The following is a 20,719-nucleotide window of genomic DNA, read 5'->3' as shown; positions in this document are numbered from 1 at the left end:
CATAAGGTGGTGTTGCACATCAAGATTTGCGCTTCATCATGCCCAGCATCCTAAAAAAGTCAGGTAAAAAAATAAAACATTTACCAACAGATCAAAGGTGAAAGGAGGAATTGGTTTAAGAGGAAAATACAAAATGTTTAAAAAAATTAAATAAAATAGCTTACCATGTACTCCCTCACTTAGGGGCTTTGAGGATGCATTCACACCTTTTTTTCCACTGGTGATGTTCTAAATGACATGAAATGACAATTAGTAATTTACTTAATAATTAGTAGTTAAAATTACTAGTAATTTTTACGGTACATCATTTTAATGTGTGTATAGGCATCTAAAGGCATAGTACCTAGATGATCCAGTCTCTTCAGCCAGATATGGGACTTTAGAGGTTGAGCTGTAAACCTGTGAGGGAGAAAATAGATGTGAGTGAGCAAAGATTTAAAATAATAAAATATAATAATATAAATAGCAAATTACTAAACTTAAAAATTAACACTTGTTAGATGACCAAACAAATAAGTTTACATTAAATATGTCATCATGCTAGATGTCATGCTATTTAAGTGTCACATATGCTTGTCAAGATTTTTTTTTTTTTAAGTTAATAGGCTTGAATACAATTAGATAATAAATAACAATGTGCCAACACCACATTTTAATTAATATTATGTAAGTTATCAAAACTGGCATTCAAACTCGACAAACTGCTTGACACTCATTTAAAATAAAGAATATCAAATCAAATAAAAAAATCAAATCACTTTTATTGTCACATTATCAGCAGCACGTGTGCTATGATGAGTGAAAAGCTTTGACTATTCTAACATGACTATTCCTTACTACCAACGGTTGCTACTTTATTTTGGGGGAGTTAATATATACCAAGTATAAAATTTCACAGGAATGCAAAACAAACTATACATTTATTCCTCTAAAATGTGGAGACACAGGGAACATGGCAATTTCATAGCAATACTATACACAAACACAACATAGTATTACAAGAGAGTACATTTATGATTCAAATGTTGTCACAGCCTTAGTATAAATACATAAAAAGTAAAAAAAAAAATCTCACCTGTGTGTCCACATTGGGGAAAGCTTTGTGCACGTTCTCAATTTGTACTGTAATCTTCATCTTTTGATTCCCATAATATGGCGCTGAGCTTAGAGTGATCGTTGTGGTTTGAATTTTCTTACTTCCTGTGTTGTTTTGAAACTGCGCATGTGCAGATATTACTCCACCTATTGACCAAAATGCAGTACTGCAGAAGCAACACAACTCCCTTTCATTCATGTTACATAAGCGAGCTGTTTAAATTTTTTTCAACACAACACTTTTATTTTTAATACACAAACATAAGTGAATTGTTTAATTTAAACATAGTTACATTCTTTGGACCAACTAAAGCCATAATTCATTTTTTTGAGTGTAGGGTTAGGATAGGTTTAAGTTAGTTATGGTTAGGGTAGGTTTAAGTTAGTTAGGGTTAGGGTTGAGTTAATCTAGTTAGGTTAGGGTAAGGTTAGGTAAACTAGGGTTAGGGTAGGATAGGTTTAGGTTAGTTAGGCTAGGGTTAAGTTATTTAAGGTTAAGGGAAGGTTAAGTTAGTTGGGGTTGGGGTTAGAATATGTTATTAGTTATAAGTTTATTAGTTAGGAAAGAGTAGATTATTTAGAGTTAGGGTAAGATTAAATTATTTAGAGTAAGGGTAAGGTTATGTTAGTTATATTTAGAATAGGTTTAGGTTATTTAGATTTAGGATAGGGTAAAGTTATTTAGGGTTAGGGTAAGCTTAAGTTAGTCAGGGTTAGGAAAGGTTTAAGTTAGGCTAGAGTAAAGTTATTTAGGATTAGGGTATGAATAGGTTATTTAAGGTTAGGGTAAGGTTAAGTTATTTAGGATAGGGGGCCTGCTCAGAAAGCAGGTTAAGTTAAAACTCAGAGTAGTTTAACCCTGAAATGAGAGAAACTCTGGGTTTTCCGTTTCAAAAAGGCAGGTTTGTTAAACTCGAGAAAGCAGGGTAAGTCAAGCCTGTTTCTAAAAGAGAGTTAACTTTAACTCAGAGTCAGTTACTGTGGTAACTTACTCTTTGAATCTAACCTGGTCCGGAGCAGGTTTTATTCTCTAAACTCTGAGTTTCTGTCGGTCTCCTCCCCTTTTTAAAGATGAAGCAGTATTTCTCGCATTAGTCTTACATTTCCACACACCTATTTTAGAGCTCTTTTTGGAAATGTGCATAAAAAGGATTGATGGAAACGTCATGATTCACATAACTTTTGAAAATACGCATAATAAAACATGTGCATAACTGAGTTAAACTTTTATTTGATAAGATATTTTATTTGATAAGATGCACATAAACTACGAAGTGCACTTAACAAATTACAGTATGTACATTAAAAAAAGGTTTGTTAGAGATGATGATGAAAATGTGTGTGAAAGGACAAACCAGCAGACTGAGCACACTGCAGAACATCTTAAATGTTGTTTTAGTGATTCTAAAATGCCTTTACTGTTTCAGTATTAGTGTATTTTATTAATTACCTCCGAGCGTCTGGAGCGTGTCAAGATCTCCGCGTCTGGCTTCAAACGCCCCCACGTGTTTATTGTGTGTCAATTGTCTTCTGAGGCGCAAGTACATTAATTAAATAAAAAATCATTGACGCAGCTTCTTCTACCACAGTAATTCTGTTTTTACTGTTGATATTTGGCGCAAGTTAATCAGGAAGTGATGATTGTGTTCTCTTCGACTCTTTGGATAAAAACGCTGCTTTATTTTATTCCAGTGTTGCACAAATGTATGTAATTTTGATGGAAACAGCTATTGCCTACATTTTTGTCACACACAGAACAAAGTCATGCACGAGGCTTGTCCTTTTTTTCATAAATAATTAGCTTAACCTTCGACATGTACTGTTAGAGATTAATGGGATTATTATTCTGTCTAAAAATAATTTTATTACTGCTTACCTTCTTAATGTTATATCAACCTCTATCACTTGATCAATAAAAAGGCAGACACATAACAAGTGCACTGTTAAATCTATTAAAACTGATAAAAGTGTATAAAAGTTTAAAAAAAAAGTATAAACATGACATTACATTACTTATTTTATTATACTTAAATGTTTAAATACTTAAAATTAAAAATTACGCATTAACTTGAGCAGCTGTTTTCCCACGCTGTCTCTGTTTCACTCATGGCTGCTTCCTTTTAAATATATACACTCATATTTGCTATAACTTTGCATGAGCAGATCAAATTCAGCTGGAGAAAGAAATGCTGATTTCTTTTTTTCAGATGTTGCCATAGTCAGTCGTAATGTCTGCGCTCCATTGATAATGCCTTTTTATAGTCACATTGCGCACGCTTTACTCTGAGTTGGTCTACTCAAAGTTGATTGACCCAGCTCAGATCAGCTGTTCTGAAACCGAAAACTCAGAGTTTTTAATCTCTCGGTAAATCAACTCAGAGTTCAAGTTTAAACTCTGAGTTGTTTAAACCTCCTTACTGAAACAGGCCCCAGGGTTATGTTATTTAGAGTTAGGCTAGGGTTATGTTAGTTAGGGTTGGGATAGGTTTAAGTTATTTGTAATTAGGGTATGGTAAGTTATTTAGGGTTGGGGTTAGGCAAGTTAGAGTAAGGATAGGTTTAAGTTAGTTAGGGTTAGGGTAAGGTTAATTTAGTTAAGGTTAGGATCGGTTTAAATTAGTTGTAGTTAGGGGAGAGTTAAGTTAATTAGGGTTAAGGTAAGGTTAAGTTATTTAGGGTTAGGAAAGGTTAAAGTTAGTTAGGGTTAGAGTAGGATAGGTTTTATGTTAGTTAGGGTTAGGTCAGGGTTTGGATAGCTTTAAGTTAGTCGTAGTTGGGGTCGGGTTAAATTAATTAGGATTAGGGTAAGTTAAGTTGGTTATGTTTAGGTTAGGATATGTTTAAATTAGTTGTAGTTAGGGTAGGGTTAGGCTAAGTTAGTTAGAGTAAGGATAGGTTTAAGTTATTTTGTGTTAGGGTTAGTAAGATTAAGATATAAGTACTTAGCATTAGCTTAGCTTCATGGTAGGTTTATGTTAGTTTGGGTTAATTAGAGTTCAGGTAGGGTAACGTTAAGGTTAGATTAGGGTAACGATGGTGTTAGGTTTGTTGGGTAAGGGTTTAGGGTTTAGTACCCTAGCTAGAGATGTTGCTCTGTCCTCACACCCATCATGGCACAGCTGTCCTACATGTTGTCATATTAATCTATAAAAATACCCATTTGAGCATTATTTTGAAATGCATATCATTTTACTAGTTATTTTGCAAAATGCTGGTATTCAGCTTAAAGTGACATTTAAAAGCGTAACTAGGTTAATTCAGGAAGTTAGGGTAATTAAGCAAGTCATTGAATTACAGTGGTTTGTTCTGTAGACTATCCAGAAATGAAGGTGGCTAATAATAGTATCAGTTTTCACATTTTTTAAAAAGATTTTTTTATTCAAACCAAACCTCCGCAGCACACACTGAACTCTGCTGTAATAAAGCATAATGTAACATAATGTAACCTTACTGAGTGAATTAGTTCTGATGCTGTTGTAATTCTTGTCATTTATAGTGCCCAGTGTACTGTACATCTCCTCCTGCTGCTTTTGTTTGAGCAGTGTGATCTAATGTATGTGTGTGTGTATATGTGTGTGTGTGTATGTGTGTGTGTGTGTATGTGCAGCGGCTGATAGAGACGTCTGCATGGGGTGATGATCTAACAGCGGTCGAGCAGCAGATCTCCAATCACAGCAGCTTCCACAACTCCATCCAGAACAGTATGGAGATGAACAGAGCCCGGACTGAACTGGTGAGACACACTCACACTCTCTCTTTCAGACACACACACAGGTTTGTTTTTCTGAATTGTGGGGACTCTGGGGACATTCCATTGGCATAATGGTTTTTATACTGTACAAACACCACACACTATAAAAAAATACACACTCACCTGTTAGTTTTGGTGGTTTATGAGGACTCTCCATAAGCATAATGTATTTATACTGCATTAAACTCTTGTTATATGGCCCCTAAACCCAACCCTCACAGGAAATGTGTGGCAAAATTTTCTAAAACATATGTCAAAAGACCCTGTTAAGTATAAATGTAAACAGTTTTGATTTATGAGTACACAAGGAATGTCCTTTTAAACCACTGCAATGTTTTTATACCTATAGATCATACCGATATCATTATACACATTTCTGTCCTTGTAAACCACTAAAACCAGTTCATACACTCAGACACATTTTTGCACACAAATACATATACACATTTATATAATACAGTGTAAAATGTAATTAGTTTCAGCGATTAAAAGTTACATTTACAGCATCATTACTACTTCAGTATTCATTGTAATGTATATCTATTGCATTTACATTTCTAATAGATATATGATAGATATATGTCTGTATTGTTTCTCTAGATGCGAGGCAAAGATGCAGACATGAACAAATCCTTACTCAACAAACTAGAGCAAGAATGGGACGGTCTGCAGGTCAGTAAAACACTGCTATTAGTTTTAAAAAACCTTTTATTAATGATTTTTTAAATTAAATTTTATTTATTTATTTTTATTAAATGTTATTGTTTTTGGTAATTATTTATTTTTATTTTTTTGCATAACAACCCTTTCCCCAACAATTTAAATGAATAAATAAATAAATATATAAATTTAAATAAGTAAATAAATATAAAAATTAATTAATTAATAAATATAAAAAACAAACAATTATAAAAATAAATAAATATAAATAAATAAAAATTTAAATGAATAAATAAATGAAAATAAGCAAATTAATAAAAATAAATGAATAAAGAAAAATAAAATAAATAAAAATAAATAAAAATAAACAAATAAATAAAAATAAACAAACAAATAAATAAATAAAATAAATAAATGAATAAAAACAAATAAATGAAAATAAATAAATATAAATGAATAAATAAAATCGATAGAAATTAATAAATGAATAAAAATAAATAAATAAAAATGAACGAATGAATAAAAATAAACATATACATAAAAATAAATTAATATATAAATATAAATAAATGATAATAAATATAGATAAAAATGAATTAGTAAATAAAAATAAATGAATTAATAAAAAATTACAAAAACGATTAAATAAACATAAATAAATAAAAATAAATAAAAATAAATAAATAAATCAATAAAATAAATAAATCAATAAATAAATAAAAATAGCTAAATAAATAAAAAATAAAGAAATAAAAGAATTTATGATGGCAGTAATTTTAAGTTATTTATAAAATAAATACATGTCTTACTGCCATTTATAAATTCTTTTCAGGGGATACATTTGTACATTGTTTTACATTGCAGTCACATCAAAATGCATCAATGATAGAGTAATTAACCTCTAAATGTACATATCTAAATCCCTTGTAATATTTTTCTTAATAATTTCATCTTCCAATGTACAATGCACTGTTATCATTTTTTAGCATCCAGTAAATATATCCTTAATACAAATCTCTATTCTTCATTACAAATTTCTTTGGGCAGTGCTTCCATACAATAAGCACACAACTGGATCAAGGGACTATTTCCACTGCTAATATCATATACAAATGAATGTAAAAGTCTGACAGCTCCACATTTGTCACTTTGCAATAAGCCTTCGTTAGTTAATGCATTTACTAACATGAATAATGAACTAACAAATACTACAAATACAAATACTAACAAAAATAATGAACTGTACATGTACAGCATTTATTAGTTCAACATTTACTAATGCATTATTAACATGAAAAAGCAGTTTGATAACATTTGTTAATTCATTTTGAGTTAACAAATTTATATTTTCATTAATTGAAGATAACAAAGTTGAATAAATATGACAATAAATGTATTGTTGGTTGCATGTTAGTAAACACATTCACTAATGCATCCTTATTCTAAAGTGTTACTCATTTTTCATCTGTTTGTGTGAGAAAGCTCTAATATTGGGTTTAATTAATATCACATAACAATATATTGAGTAGATTGAAAGGACGTTTATGGTCAAAAAAAAAAAAAAAAACTATACCATGACTAAAAAACACTGGACTGACCTGAGAACTCATGTTAAATTGTAGTTTTTTCAAGCAGTTTAGTTTAGATTGGGAAAAAATAGGTTTGGCTTGCATTTGCTTGTTGCGCCCCCTTCTGGACTGTTGATTTACACCTCTGCTACAAACACTGCTGTGTTCGTGTGTGACCCTGCACTACAAAACCCGTCATTAGTAGGCCTGTCACAATGTATGATAAATTGCACCAAAATATATTACAATAAACTATATTATTGTCATTTTAATGGCCGTTTTAATAGAGCCTCTCATTATATAATGCCAGAATGACAATATAATAGCATCACAATGCAAGTACACACTTACACAGAACACATCATATCTTATTCTTTAGAATATTTCATTTAATTATAGTCATTTTAGTAATGAGGCATTTGAGTCAGGATGTGAAAATGCATATCCTGAATAAATAATAATAAATGTGCAAGGTAAAGAGTAACAGAGGCTGCGATATCTGCTACCAGGTCTATTTTCAGCTGTCAGACACACACATGAGAATATACTATAGTAATTAATAGTAAGACGGCGACGCAGACTTCTCACAGCAAGAAGGTCACTGGTTCAGCCTCGGCTGGGTCAGTTGGCGTTTCTGTGTGGAGTTTGCATGTTCTCCCTGCGTTCGCGTGGGTTTCCTCCGGGTGCTCCGGTTTCCCCCACAGTTGAAACACATGCGGTACAGGTGAATTGGGTAGGCTAAATTGTCCGTAGTGTATGAGTGTGAGTGTGTGTGTGGATGTTTCACAGAGATGGGTTGCAGCTGGAAGGGCATCTGCTGCGTAAAAACATGCTAGATAAGTTGGCGGTTCATTCCGCCGTGGCGACCCCGGATTAATAAAGGGATTAAGCCGACAAGAAAACGAGTTAATGAATGAATTTATAGTAAATACTACAGTGTTTATTAACCACACTGACACCTCCAGTAGAGATGGAGATGTTGCACAATCAGCTCTAATGTTGCTACACTTGTATATATACAATGCATTACAAGTAAAACAACAACAACAAAAAAACAACAATTTTACTTTAAAGAAAAACAGATGTTTTTCTGAAACCAAATTATTAAAACTAAACTTGCGGGACTTTATTTATGTCCTGTGGCAAAATTATTTTTATTATACTTTAAGTTATCTGCTTGAAGTAGGCTAGGTCACGTTTATCAATGGTAAGTTTTAGTCTAAGTTTACATCAATAACAATGTGCATTGTCCTTTACCATACAAAAAAGGAAGAAAAAAAACATTATTATACACCATAGTAGCCGCAAATCTTTTTAAATGCATTAAAAAGCAAGCACATATCTTAGCCTTACCTTGAGTTTGTTCACATTCTGCCTGTATTAACATACATGCTGTATTTTATTATAGTTCATTTTGATGAATTAGGTCTAACTGACAGCTTTTTCTTCTTTTTTCGCGGTTATGCGGCATTATATTTCACACGCATATGCAAGGTGACTGAAATTGAAATTAAAATACCAAACATACTGAGCCATTAATTAAAAAACAAAACAATTGACGTTTTGAAAAAAAACAAAAACTGAACTGAAACTAAATTATTAAAAATAAACCTGCGAGACTTAATTTATGTTATGTCCTGCGGCAAAATTAGTTTTATTATACTTTCAGTGATCTCCTTAAGGTAGGTCAATTTATTTATTTGCTTTTGATGAAGCAGCATTCAACTTAAGCTCTTTAGACCATGCCCCTGACCGTGTGTTTCGCCGCAATATCTTTAAATAAATTATTTATTTAGGCCTATTTTCATTATTAATTAGTTTTCATTATTCTTTTATTATTATGTGCAATTGTTGAGACATAAAATAAGATAGTAAAATATAATCAACAACGAAAATTAAAACAAAAACAGAAATAAAAACATAAATGAAAATGTCTTGTCTTAGTCCTATCAAAATAGCAAACACTGAACATCTCTCTATATTTAGGCTAAAAGACTGCTTTATTTATTTATTTAAGACTACTCATTTGTACTGAATGTTTGTGCTTTCGTGTTAGCTGTCTTTTATTTCTTCAATTTTATTTTCCAAAACTAGTCCTCTTTGCACTTAAAAAGTTTACAATAAAGTGTGTTAACAAATTTTAAATGATTAATGAAGGAATTATAATGCTTTGACTTATTGTTTAATCTCATTTACAAGCACAGTAGCATATTTAAAGCTGCTGTAAAGGCTATTTCTGTCCGTTCGCATCCCGTCCCTTTGCGCCCCCTGGCGGCTCATTCACAAGCTGCGGTCATATACTAAAAACAGAGCGGCAGTTATTTCAAACGTCGGCGGTATAAGGCGTGGCGGTAATAGCCACTTTGAACTCTCACCTACTGTATATACAATGCATCACCAGCAATGATTGAGCTCATGTCCATGTGTTGTGCCATAAGTCCAAATATTGATTACTAAGGGTCATTAATAATCATTGATATCTTTTTGATTGAAATTGAGATTTATCTTTGAGTTTAATTGAGTTTCAGTTTCAGTTCCCTTTATTTTTGTCATTTACATTTAGTCATTTAGCACGATTTTATCCAAAGCGACTTACAAATGAGGACAGGGAAGCAATTTACACAACTATAAGAGCAACAATAAATAAGTGCTGTAGGCAAGTTTCAGGTGTGTAAAGTGTAAGACGCAAAACATTAGTATTTTTATTTATTTATTTGTTTTTTTGTAGTAGTTAGTGGAGGAGTCAGAGAGGGAATTGCAGATTAGGAAGTCTTAATAGGAAGTCTTAGATTAGGAGACTAAATAGTTGAGTTTTTAGTGGTTTCATGAAGACAGCGAGTGACTGCAGATTGAGCGCGAGAGTTCGGGAAAGTGATTTCTTCCCTCTTTGGGATGGAACCACGAGGCGACGTTCATTCACAGAACGCAAGTTTCTGGAGGACACATACATCTGCAGAAGTGAGAGCAGATAAGAAGGAGCAAAGCCAGAAGTCGCTTTGTAAGCAAACATCAGAGCTTTGAATTTGATGCGAGCAGCAACTGGCAGCCAGTGCAAACGGATGAGCAGCGGAGTGACATATGCTCGTTTAGGTTCATTAAAGACCACTCGTGCTGCTGCGTTCTGAAGCAGATGAAGAGATTCAAAAGTCATTCAAAACATCACAATAAATTGTAATGCAGAACGAAATTACGATGCATCAGACCCAACGAGAACATAAAAAACATCAAACGCTATAAAACCTAACAAACATAATACATAAGCTTTTATAATTTCATAAATGTATAAAAAATATAGTTATATGAAATATTTTTTAAAAATCACAGAAAGGAATAAGTTAATACTTAAAGAGCCCCTATTTTGCATTATAAAAGGTCATATTTTGGTATTAGGGGTCTCCAACAATATGAGCGTACGCTGTGTGTTTTGTTTTCACAAGCTTTGGAGACCTAACATAAATTCCACTTTTAAATAACAGGCCAACTATAGCTTTGGTCATGAGCCACTGCTGTGTTCAAAATGACATCAATGTTTTCAAAGTGCACTGCGAAGGGAGCGCAGTTGTAAACATGAAGATCGCTAAAACTGAACTGTAAAAATACTTTGAAAGCAAATTACACCTAAGAGAGATGAGCTTAATGCTTTAAAAGAATAATTCCAAGTTTAAATGTTGGAATGTTCTAAATGAATAGGGCATAGGGGGGATAAGTGTGAATAGAACACAGCCAGGAACTATGTTTCTGAACAGCTTCAGAGGTGTAGTTGCAAGTGTACGAGTTTGCGAATGTTCGTTGGAGTGACAGATTTGGGAAACGGCAAATCAACAAAGTATGTTTGTAACAACGGAACTTGCGATCTTAGTAGGCTGCTGATGGTTTTCAGAAAGGCACCCCTCGACAGTACACAAGGGTTAAACAAATGTTCAGATTTGAAAGAGAAATTCACTAATGCATTGTCTTGTAACATTTACAAGCAATGTATAAAGCAAATGGATGTGTGTGTGATAATAAAGCTGATGTGTTTTTATTTGTGCGTTCAGAATAGCTCGCACCAGCGCAGTGTGCAGCTGCAGGATCTGCGCAACATCATCGGGGAGATTTCAGACCAGATCATGTGGGTGAACGACCGCGAGGAAGAGGAGCTGGTGTTCGACTGGGGAGACAAGAGAATCGACAACTACATCCCTCAGAAACAAGAGAGCTTCTCTGTAAGACACACACACACACACACACACACACACACACACACAGACAGACAGATAGACAGACATCTGGGGTCCGTTCTTTGTATGTGGATTACTCAGTTAGCTGGATTTGGATATTGAAGATTTTACATGATCCAAAACTGATCCGAGACATGGGCTGCATCCGAAACCGCCTACTACTCAGTAGGTACTGCATTTGAATTTAAACGTACTGCTCGGCCGTTAGAAAAGTGCGTTCTATACAGTATGAATGTGAAAAGTATGAATGGAATTCAGACGTACTACATCCGCCATTTTGTCATGGTCACGAGACCTACCTGCGTCAATTGCGTTGCTTTACTCTCATTCATGAATTCGCTCGCGGGTCATTATGGGATAGCGCAGCGTGCATGGGATGCGCACTTCAGAATCTCACCGGAAGTTGTAAGCCATCCGGGTACTTCTCGCATACTGATTTTTGAATTCTATGAATTCGGACATACTACTCGGCTCGCATACTGATTTTAGCGTATTATATAGTATGGAAGTATGCGGTTTCGGACGCAGCCTTGTTGTCATAGTAACAGTTCTCGTAGCTCAAACCTGCTTAGGAGCAGCAGCTCATTTTATATAAACAGGATTAGATCGGGTCAGTTCATGCAAAGATAATACTGAAAGTATGTACCGAATGCTGATATTTTCTAACAGCAGTTAAATACACTTGGGAAAATAGTAAATATATATATATTTTCCCAGAGATGGGTTGTGGCTGGAAGGGCATCCACTGCGTAAAAATGTGCTGGATAATTTGGTGGTTCATTCGTTTAAAAATAAGTTTAAAAATATGTATTTATAAAACTTATGCAATCTGCACTCCTAAATAAAAGTAACATACTGCTACCTGGTGGTTCAAAGAGGTGGTTTAAACTTGTACCTGCACAATATTCAACTAATTAAAAAAAAAGTTATGCAGTCAAGCATGTGTTTTGACCGCTCATATACCAGTGATTTGATGCTTCCCAAAAGGTGCAGACAGCTTTACTGATATCAAAAGCTTTTCTGATGCAAAATTGATGTATACAGTTATTCCTTACACTGGTTTAAAAACTTGAGCGTGTCTTGGCTACCATAATAAAGGAAATCTTCTCTAAATGTAGAACTAAATCCATTGATATGCATTGAAATACATGATGAATACTCTTGACGCATGAAAGTGTAAAGCCTGCAGCTCACAACAAATGTGGAGAGTTATTGCGTGTCATATTAAATATATTAATCAGATGATGTCATTACGCTGCTGTGCCGTCAGCCAGTCATTGCATTGCTGATCATGATTTCGAGGATGGATAGATCTGTCCTTCACAACACACGCAGCGATCTCAGATCAGTTCATCCAGACATTCTAATCTGATTCACGAACTTGTTTGAAGAACAAAATTAGCCAGAAATCAGTTATCAAGATTAAAAGATCCAGGATCTGCCAAATCATCTTAGATCATTTAAGCGAGGTACGAAGAACAGACCCCTGGAGTGCCTCAGAGTGTCTGGTGTGTGAAGTTTCAGGTCAAAAAACCCCACAGATAATGTTCTTTAACTCTCTGAAACGGACCCTTTTAGTCTTTGATCCTAATTGTGGCATTTTGGTGCTTGTTGCTTTAAATTCATATGAGACTGTGCTCTTTTAGACAGAGGGCTGAGCCATAAATGCATGTGTGTCAGCATAGTGGCAGATTCAAAACAAGACTAACGTTACAATGTCAGTGTGAGTGCTTCATGCTTCTGTCAGTCTATGGAGACTCATTTGTAGATTTGTGCTTCATCTAAAACTCCACATCTATAATCCTCTTAGTCTATGCTGACATTATCTTCAGCAGCTCAAACACTCTAATGCAGGGGTCACCAAACTTGTTCCTGGAGGTCTGGTTTCCTGCGGATTTTAGCTCCAACCCTAATCAAACACACCTGAACAAGCTAATCAAGGTCTTACTAGGTATACTTGAAACACCCAGGCAGGTGTGTTGAGGCAAGTTGGAGCTAAACCCTGCAGGGACACCAGCTCTCCAGGACCCCTGCTCTAATGGCTAATGGACAGACGGCTGCTTCTCACTCAGGGCTACTGTTTATGCTAATGAGGGAGAGATTGGCTCTAATGGGCGGGGTTTTCCTCTTCTGATGATACGTACAAAGGGAGAATGTCAATCAAAGTGTTTCTGCAGACTTGTTGTGATTATAAAAATAGAATTAATTAATGTATACTTTTAGAGGCTGGATATACTCACACACTGCTGTGTTTAAAACCCCTAATGAAAGGGATTTTTGTATAATAGGCGACCTTTTAATGTTTCTACAGAAACTGATGAGTGAACTGGAGCAGAAGGAGATCCAGCTGAACGTGCTGAAAGCGAAGGTGGACTCTCTGCTGAAGAACAAACACCCTGCGTCTGATAAGATCCAGGTGAGCATCTCTAAAGTCCGCTACTGGGTTTTTACCCATCCTGCTGTGTTTCTTGCAAGGCGTGGGAATCTGTAAGGATTTCATGAACCCACTCAGATTCTGGGAGTCAAGATTTGCTTCCATAACAATTCTTTGTTCCCATTTAATTTGGCACCAGCTTTACATTTGAACCCGAATTGCAGTTTCTGCGCTTTTGGTTTATGTATGACAGTGCTGCTATCTTAAATATTATTAGTTCGCATACACTTAAGGTATGTAGTTCATATTTACCATACAAGCCAGCACTCGTGTTTTTCCCGGGAGGCTCCCGTATTTCAGACAAATCTCCCACCACCCTCCCGTTTTGTTATTTCTCCCGGCAAACTCCCGTAATGCCATCCCCCTCCCTTCCTCAGCTTTTTGGTACAGTCTATAACAGCCCCGGATCTCCGACTTTGGTATAGTATCCGATCGCAGTGTTATTCAGACACCTCACCCCCAACACCTAGACATCCCCACCATTCCACTACACCAACGCCCCCCTGCTGACGTTAACTAAGTATGAATAATCTTGTGAAGCATTTATTAATCATAGTGTAACATTAAGCGGATGGCACGGTGGCTCAGTGGTTAACACTGTGGCCTGACAGCAAGACGGTTTCCCCCACAGTCCAAACACATGAGCTATAGGGGAATTGATAAACTAAATTGGCTGTAGTGTATGAGTGTGTGTAAATTAGTGTTTTAATTTACATACTAATACTGGATATGTTAATGTTGGATATGTTAATGCATCATATGTTAATGTTGGATATGATAATGCTGGATATACTAATGCTGGATATGTTAATGTTGGATATACTTATGCTGCATAATATGTTAACGCTGGATATGACAACGCTGGATAGGAAAACGCTGGGTATGTTAATGCTGGATATGTTAATGCTGGATATGTTAATGGTGAATATACTAATACGGGATATACTAATGCGAGATATACTGATGCTAGATTTGTTAATGTGGGATATACTAATGCGGGATACGCTGATGCTGGATATACTGGTGCTTGATATGTTAATGAGGGATATACTAATGCGAGATATACTGATGCTAGATTTATTAATGTGGGATATACTTACTAATGCAGGATATGCTAATGCTGTATATACTGATGCTTGATATGTTAATGTGGGATATACTAATGCGAGATATACTCATGCTAGATATGTTAATGTGGGGTACGCTGATGCTGGATATACTAATGCTGGATATGATGATGCTGGATATGCTGATTCTGGATATGCTGATGGTAGATATGCTAATGCTACATTAGTGTTTCTCAGTACTGGGTTGTGGCTAGAAGGCATCCGCTTTGTAAATCACATGCTGGAATAGTTGGCAGTTTGTTCCGCTGTGGTGACCCCTGATAAATAAGGGAATAAGCCAAAGGAATTATTGGGTTCAACATTAACTAATGCATTTTTTAAATCCAAAGTTTTGCCTGTTAACATTAGTTAATGCACTGTGAGTTAACAAACTTAAGTAACATTAACTAATGTTAACAAAGTTAAACGAAAACCATGATAAAAATAAAAACATAATATTTAGTTTGTTTGTTTATCTTTTGACACAGAAATGTCTTCAAATATTAAAAATATTTAAATAAAAATTCATATTAAAGCATATTTTATTTGTAAATTTAATTAGAGTTGTTTTTTTAATGTTGGATATGTAAATGCTGGATATACTTATTCTGGGTATGTTAATGATGGATGTGTTAATGCTGGATATACTTATGCTAGATGTACTAATGCGGGATATACTAATGCGAGATATACTGATGCTAGATTTGTTAAGGTGGGAATTGGGATATACTAATGTGAGATATACTATGATACTAGCGAGATATGTTAATCGCTGGATAGGATAATGCTGGATAGGATAACGCTGGACATGTTAATGTTGGATATACTAATGCTGGATATGTTAATGCTGAACATACTAATGCTGGATATGTCAATGTTGGATATGTTAATGCTGAATATACTAATGCTAGATGTACTAATGCGAGATATACTGATGCTAGATTTGTTAAGGTGGGAATTGGGATATACTAATGCGAGATATACTGATGCTAGACATGTTAATGTGGGATACGCTGATGCTGGATATACTAATGTGGGATACACTGATGCTAGATACTAGGGCTGTGTATTGGCAAGGGCCTCATGATATGATACATATCACGATACATGGGTCACGATACAATATATCTGTATTGTATTTTTAGTTCTGAGCCACAGAGAACTAGCTTTAAAACCCGTATTTTACCCGTAATTTCATTCACAGTCAGAAAACAAGTCGAAAGTGACGTACAAATCAACATTTCACTTTTGCCACATCTTTAAAATTCTAAAGATAGTCCTTTTTTTGTCCAAATAAAGCAAACTCTGCAGTATATGTAGGCTTTTAGGAATCGATTCAGAATCCCTCAGGAAAGAATCATGACTCATGAATTAATCAATTCTTTTTTTTGTCTGTGTTTTGGGCAGGCATACATGGAGACGCTGCAGACACAGTGGAGTTGGCTTCTGCAGATCACCAGATGCATCGGCGTCCACCTGAAGGAGAATGCCAGATACAGCCAGGTGAGATAGACAGGTGCAGTGGGATATGCTACTGTTAGGATATGCAAATTTTGGGATTTGCTAATTTCAGGATATGCTAATGTTAGATATGCTAATGTTAAATATATATTAATGCTGGATTATCCTAATGTTGGATCATACTATTGCAGGATATGTTAATGCTGGATGTACTGTGCTAATACTATAAATATGCTAATGTAGAAATGGCAATGCTGGATATACTGATGCTAGATTTGCTAATGCAACGTATACTAATCCTGGAATGCTGGATTTGTTAATGCATATATATATATACACACACCAATCCTAGGGGCTATTCCATAAACCAAGCTTACAGGAAAAAGCCAGGCTTATTTTGGTTAGTCAGGTTAATAATGGCGGATTCAGTTTCATAAATCAAATTTACGATTAAACTTAGTTACCCTGGCAACTTATGCTGGGAAACTAGCCTGGTCTGGGGCAGGCTAACTCTCAGGCTAAGTCTTAAGTTCAAGCCTAATCAAAGTAATGTTAACATTCACCTGCCATAATCTGATGCCATTTTAATTTACTTAACCTCTTAATAATGATTAAAACTTTATAGTCACTTATATTAACTTTGCATTGGTACTAAATGATCTAATGTATATGCACAAATATATTTTTGTAAAGCATCCTTTAGAAAATATTAATTTAAAAGAGAAATCTGTGAGGGGTGTTCTTAGCTCTCTCTCTCTCTCTCTCTCTCTCTCTCTCTCTCTCTCTCTCTCTCTCTCTCTCTCTCGATATATATATATATATATATATATATATATATATATATATATATATATATATATATATATATATATATATATATATATATATATATATATATATATATGTATATATATATATATATATATATATATATATGTATGTTTGTATGTGTGTGTGTGTGTGTGTGTGTGTATATATTTTTTTTTTCTACTTAGTGCCTTTATTAATCTGGCGTTATCACAACGCAATGAACAGCCAACTTATACAGCATATGATTTATGCAGCGGACGCCTTCACTGGGAAACATCCATATACACTCATTCACATTCCTACACTATGGCAAATTTAGTTTATTCAATTCATCCCATAGCTAGTGCATGCTGCATGTCTTTGGATTTGCCGGAAACCCACGCGAGCACGGGGGTAAGAAAGACACTGACTACATTTCTTAAATAATGACTTTAAAGCTGTAAAGTGAGTGGAATAATCAGGAGATGATCCGTGCTGAGCAGCAGCGTCACTTTAATGTAAAGATATTTTCCCACGGGTCGCGGAAACAAGTGGCAAAAAAAAAGCAAGGATTTGCAGCAGATTTAGGAGCAAATTAAAAATCCCACCGCTTGTGCGTGCATGGCTCTTTATTTATTTTAAACCTATGTGCTTACATTTAGAACATTTTGTATGTTACAGTGAGCCTGCAATGCAGTAAAACTTTTCCTTGCAAGCAACAATAAGCGCAAATCCTCTTTCTCTTTCACAATTACTATGTTTTATAACGAATATTTAATTTCATGTTTATACGCCTAAATAATAGTCTATATTTAAAAATATATTGCTACTACTGTAGCCTATTGAACAATTTGCAGTTTCGCGGCTCACTGGCTGTGAACAGCTGTCTCATTTCAGGGCTCTTTCAGTTCTCGAAGTTGCCATGGTAGCGCACAACATACTCGATGTATCTATGCTCGACTTTTAAGGTTTCACGACAGAAACGTGCACGAGCAGTTATCTAGATTATTTAAACTGAACTTGGACTAGTCAGATCAAATGATCTTCAACTTGCTGTTATGGAACCAATTTAAGCGTGGACGTTTAGTTCAGCTCATTGAAGTCAGGCTTTTGACTTTAATCCCCACTTTGCTTAACCACTTTTATGAAATAGTCCCCTAGACATGCTAATGCTGGATATGTTAATTCAGCATATACTAATATACTGCTGGATATGTTGATACTGAATATGATAATGCATCATGTTAATGCTGGATATGCTAACGCTGGATTTGCTAACACTGGATAGGTTGATGCTGGATATGTTAAAGCATCATATGCTAATGTTCGAAATGTTAATGCTGGATATGTTAATGTTGGATATGTTAAAGAATCATATGTTAATATTCAATATGTTAATCCTGGATATACTAATGCTGAATATGTTAATGTTGGATGTGTTAATGCTGGATATACTTATGCTGCATAATATGTTAATCGCTGGATATGATAATGCTGGATATACCAATGCTGGATATGTTAATGCTGAACATACTAATGCTAGATGTACTAATGAAGGATATACTAATGCGAAATATACTGATGCTAGATTTGTTCAGGTGGGAATTGGGATATACTAATGCGAGATATACTGATGCTAGACATGTTAATGTGGGATACGCTGATGCTGGATATAGTAATGTGGGATACACTGATGCTAGAGGCACTAATGCTGGATATGCTGATGCTAGATATGCTAATGTGGGATATGTTAATTCAGGATATACTAATATAATGCTGGATATGTTGATACTGAATATGTTAATGCATCATGTTAATGCTGGATATGCTAACGCTGGATTTGCTAACGCTGGATATGTTTATGCTGGATATGTTAAAGCATCATATGCTAATGTTCGAAATGTTAATGCTGGATATTTTAATGTTGGATATGTTAAAGCATCATATGTTAATATTCAATATGTCAATTCTGGATATACTAATGCTGAATATGTTAATGCTGGATATGTTAATGCTGAACATACTAATGCTAGATGTACTAATGCGGGATATACTAATGCGAGATATACGGATGCTAGATATATTAAGGTGGGAATTGGGATATACTAATGCGAGATATAATGATGTTAGACATGTTAATGTGGGATACGCTGATGCTGGATATACTAATGTGGGATACACTGATACTAGAGACACTAATGCTGGATATGCTGATGCTAGATATGCTAATGTGGGATATGTTAATTCAGCATATACTAATATAATGCTGGATATGTTGATACTGAATATGTTAATGCATCATGTTAATGCTGGATATGCTAACGCTGGATTTGCTAAGGCTGGATATGTTGATGCTGGATATGTTAAAGCATCATATGCTAATGTTCGAAATGTTAATGCTGGATATGTTAATGTTGGATATGTTAAAGCATCATATGTTAATATTCAATATGTTAATTATGGATATACTAATGCTGAATATGTTAATGTTGGATGTGTTAATGCTGGATATACTTATGCTGCATAATATGTTAATCGCTGGATATGATAATGCTGGATATACTAATGCTGGATATGTTAATGCTGGATATGTTAATGCTGAACATACTAATGCTAGATGTACTAATGCGGGATATACTAATGCGAGATATACTGATGCTAGATTTGTTAAGGTGGGAATTGGGATATAGTAATGTGAGATATACTGATGCTAGACATGTTAATGTGGGATACGCTGATGCTTGATATACTAATGTGGGATACACTGATGCTAGAGGCACTAATGCTGGATATGCTGATGCTAGATATGCTAATGCGGGATATGTTAATTCAGCATATACTAATATAATGCTCGATATATTGATACTGAATATGTTAATGCATCATGTTAATGTTAGATTTGCTAACGCTGGATATGTTGATGCTGGATATGTTAAAGCATCATATGCTAATGTTCGAAATGTTAATGCTGGATATGTTAATGTTGGATATGTTAAAGCATCATATGTTAATATTCAATATGTTAATTCTGGATATACTAATGCTGAATATGTTAATGTTGGATGTGTTAATGCTGGATATACTTATGCTGCATAATATGTTAATCGCTGGATATGATAATGCTGGATCTAGTAATGCTGGATATGTTTATGCTGGATATGTTAATGCTGAACATACTAATGCTAGATGTACTAATGCGGGATATACTAATGCAAGATATACTGATGCTAGACATGGTAATAGGGGATACGCTGATGCTGGATATACTAATGTGGGATACACTGATGCTAGAGGCACTAATGCTGGATATGCTGATGCTAGATATGTTAATGCGGGATATACTAATGCTGTATATGCTAAGGGAGGATATGCTAATGCTAAGAAGTATTGCTCACAAGCAAGATAAGGTATTAAGCTAGGATTTTCAAACCATCTAAGCTGAATTTAGCCTTGATTCAGTTGTATGAAAAACATGCTAAATTAAGTTACTATGGAGATTTAATCTTTGCAGCTAGCCAGAGCTCCAGAGCAGGCTAACAACCAGGCTAAGATTAATCCTATAGATGTATATGTTAGTTTCATTGTCAATGCTACTAGAAATGAATGTGTTTTATGGTTACTTCATGCTCTTGGCT

General features: G+C 34.7%; 2 protein-coding genes across 3 annotated transcripts in view; one reads left to right on the top strand and one right to left on the bottom strand.

The window, feature by feature from the left end:
• The window catches only part of pycr3 (pyrroline-5-carboxylate reductase 3), a 540,655-nt gene that overhangs the window by 160,169 nt on the left and 359,767 nt on the right, over positions 1-20,719 (bottom strand). The window lies entirely within an intron of this gene.
• The window catches only part of dspb (desmoplakin b), an 82,777-nt gene that overhangs the window by 25,800 nt on the left and 36,258 nt on the right, over positions 1-20,719 (top strand). For both annotated transcript variants that reach the window (NM_001442533.1, NM_001423427.2), the window contains exons 5-9: positions 4,703-4,828; positions 5,447-5,518; positions 11,112-11,279; positions 13,606-13,710; positions 16,242-16,337. In NM_001442533.1, the coding sequence (NP_001429462.1) occupies positions 4,703-4,828; positions 5,447-5,518; positions 11,112-11,279; positions 13,606-13,710; positions 16,242-16,337 (567 nt within the window). The remainder of the gene's footprint in view (positions 1-4,702; positions 4,829-5,446; positions 5,519-11,111; positions 11,280-13,605; positions 13,711-16,241; positions 16,338-20,719) is intronic.

Source organism: Danio rerio, chromosome 20 (genome assembly GCF_052040795.2).
Source record: "Danio rerio strain M-AB ecotype USA chromosome 20, GRCz13ab, whole genome shotgun sequence".
Taxonomy (NCBI): domain Eukaryota; kingdom Metazoa; phylum Chordata; class Actinopteri; order Cypriniformes; family Danionidae; genus Danio; species Danio rerio.
Note: the sequence above shows the minus strand (reverse complement) of the source record. Positions and strands in the feature narration are given on the sequence as shown.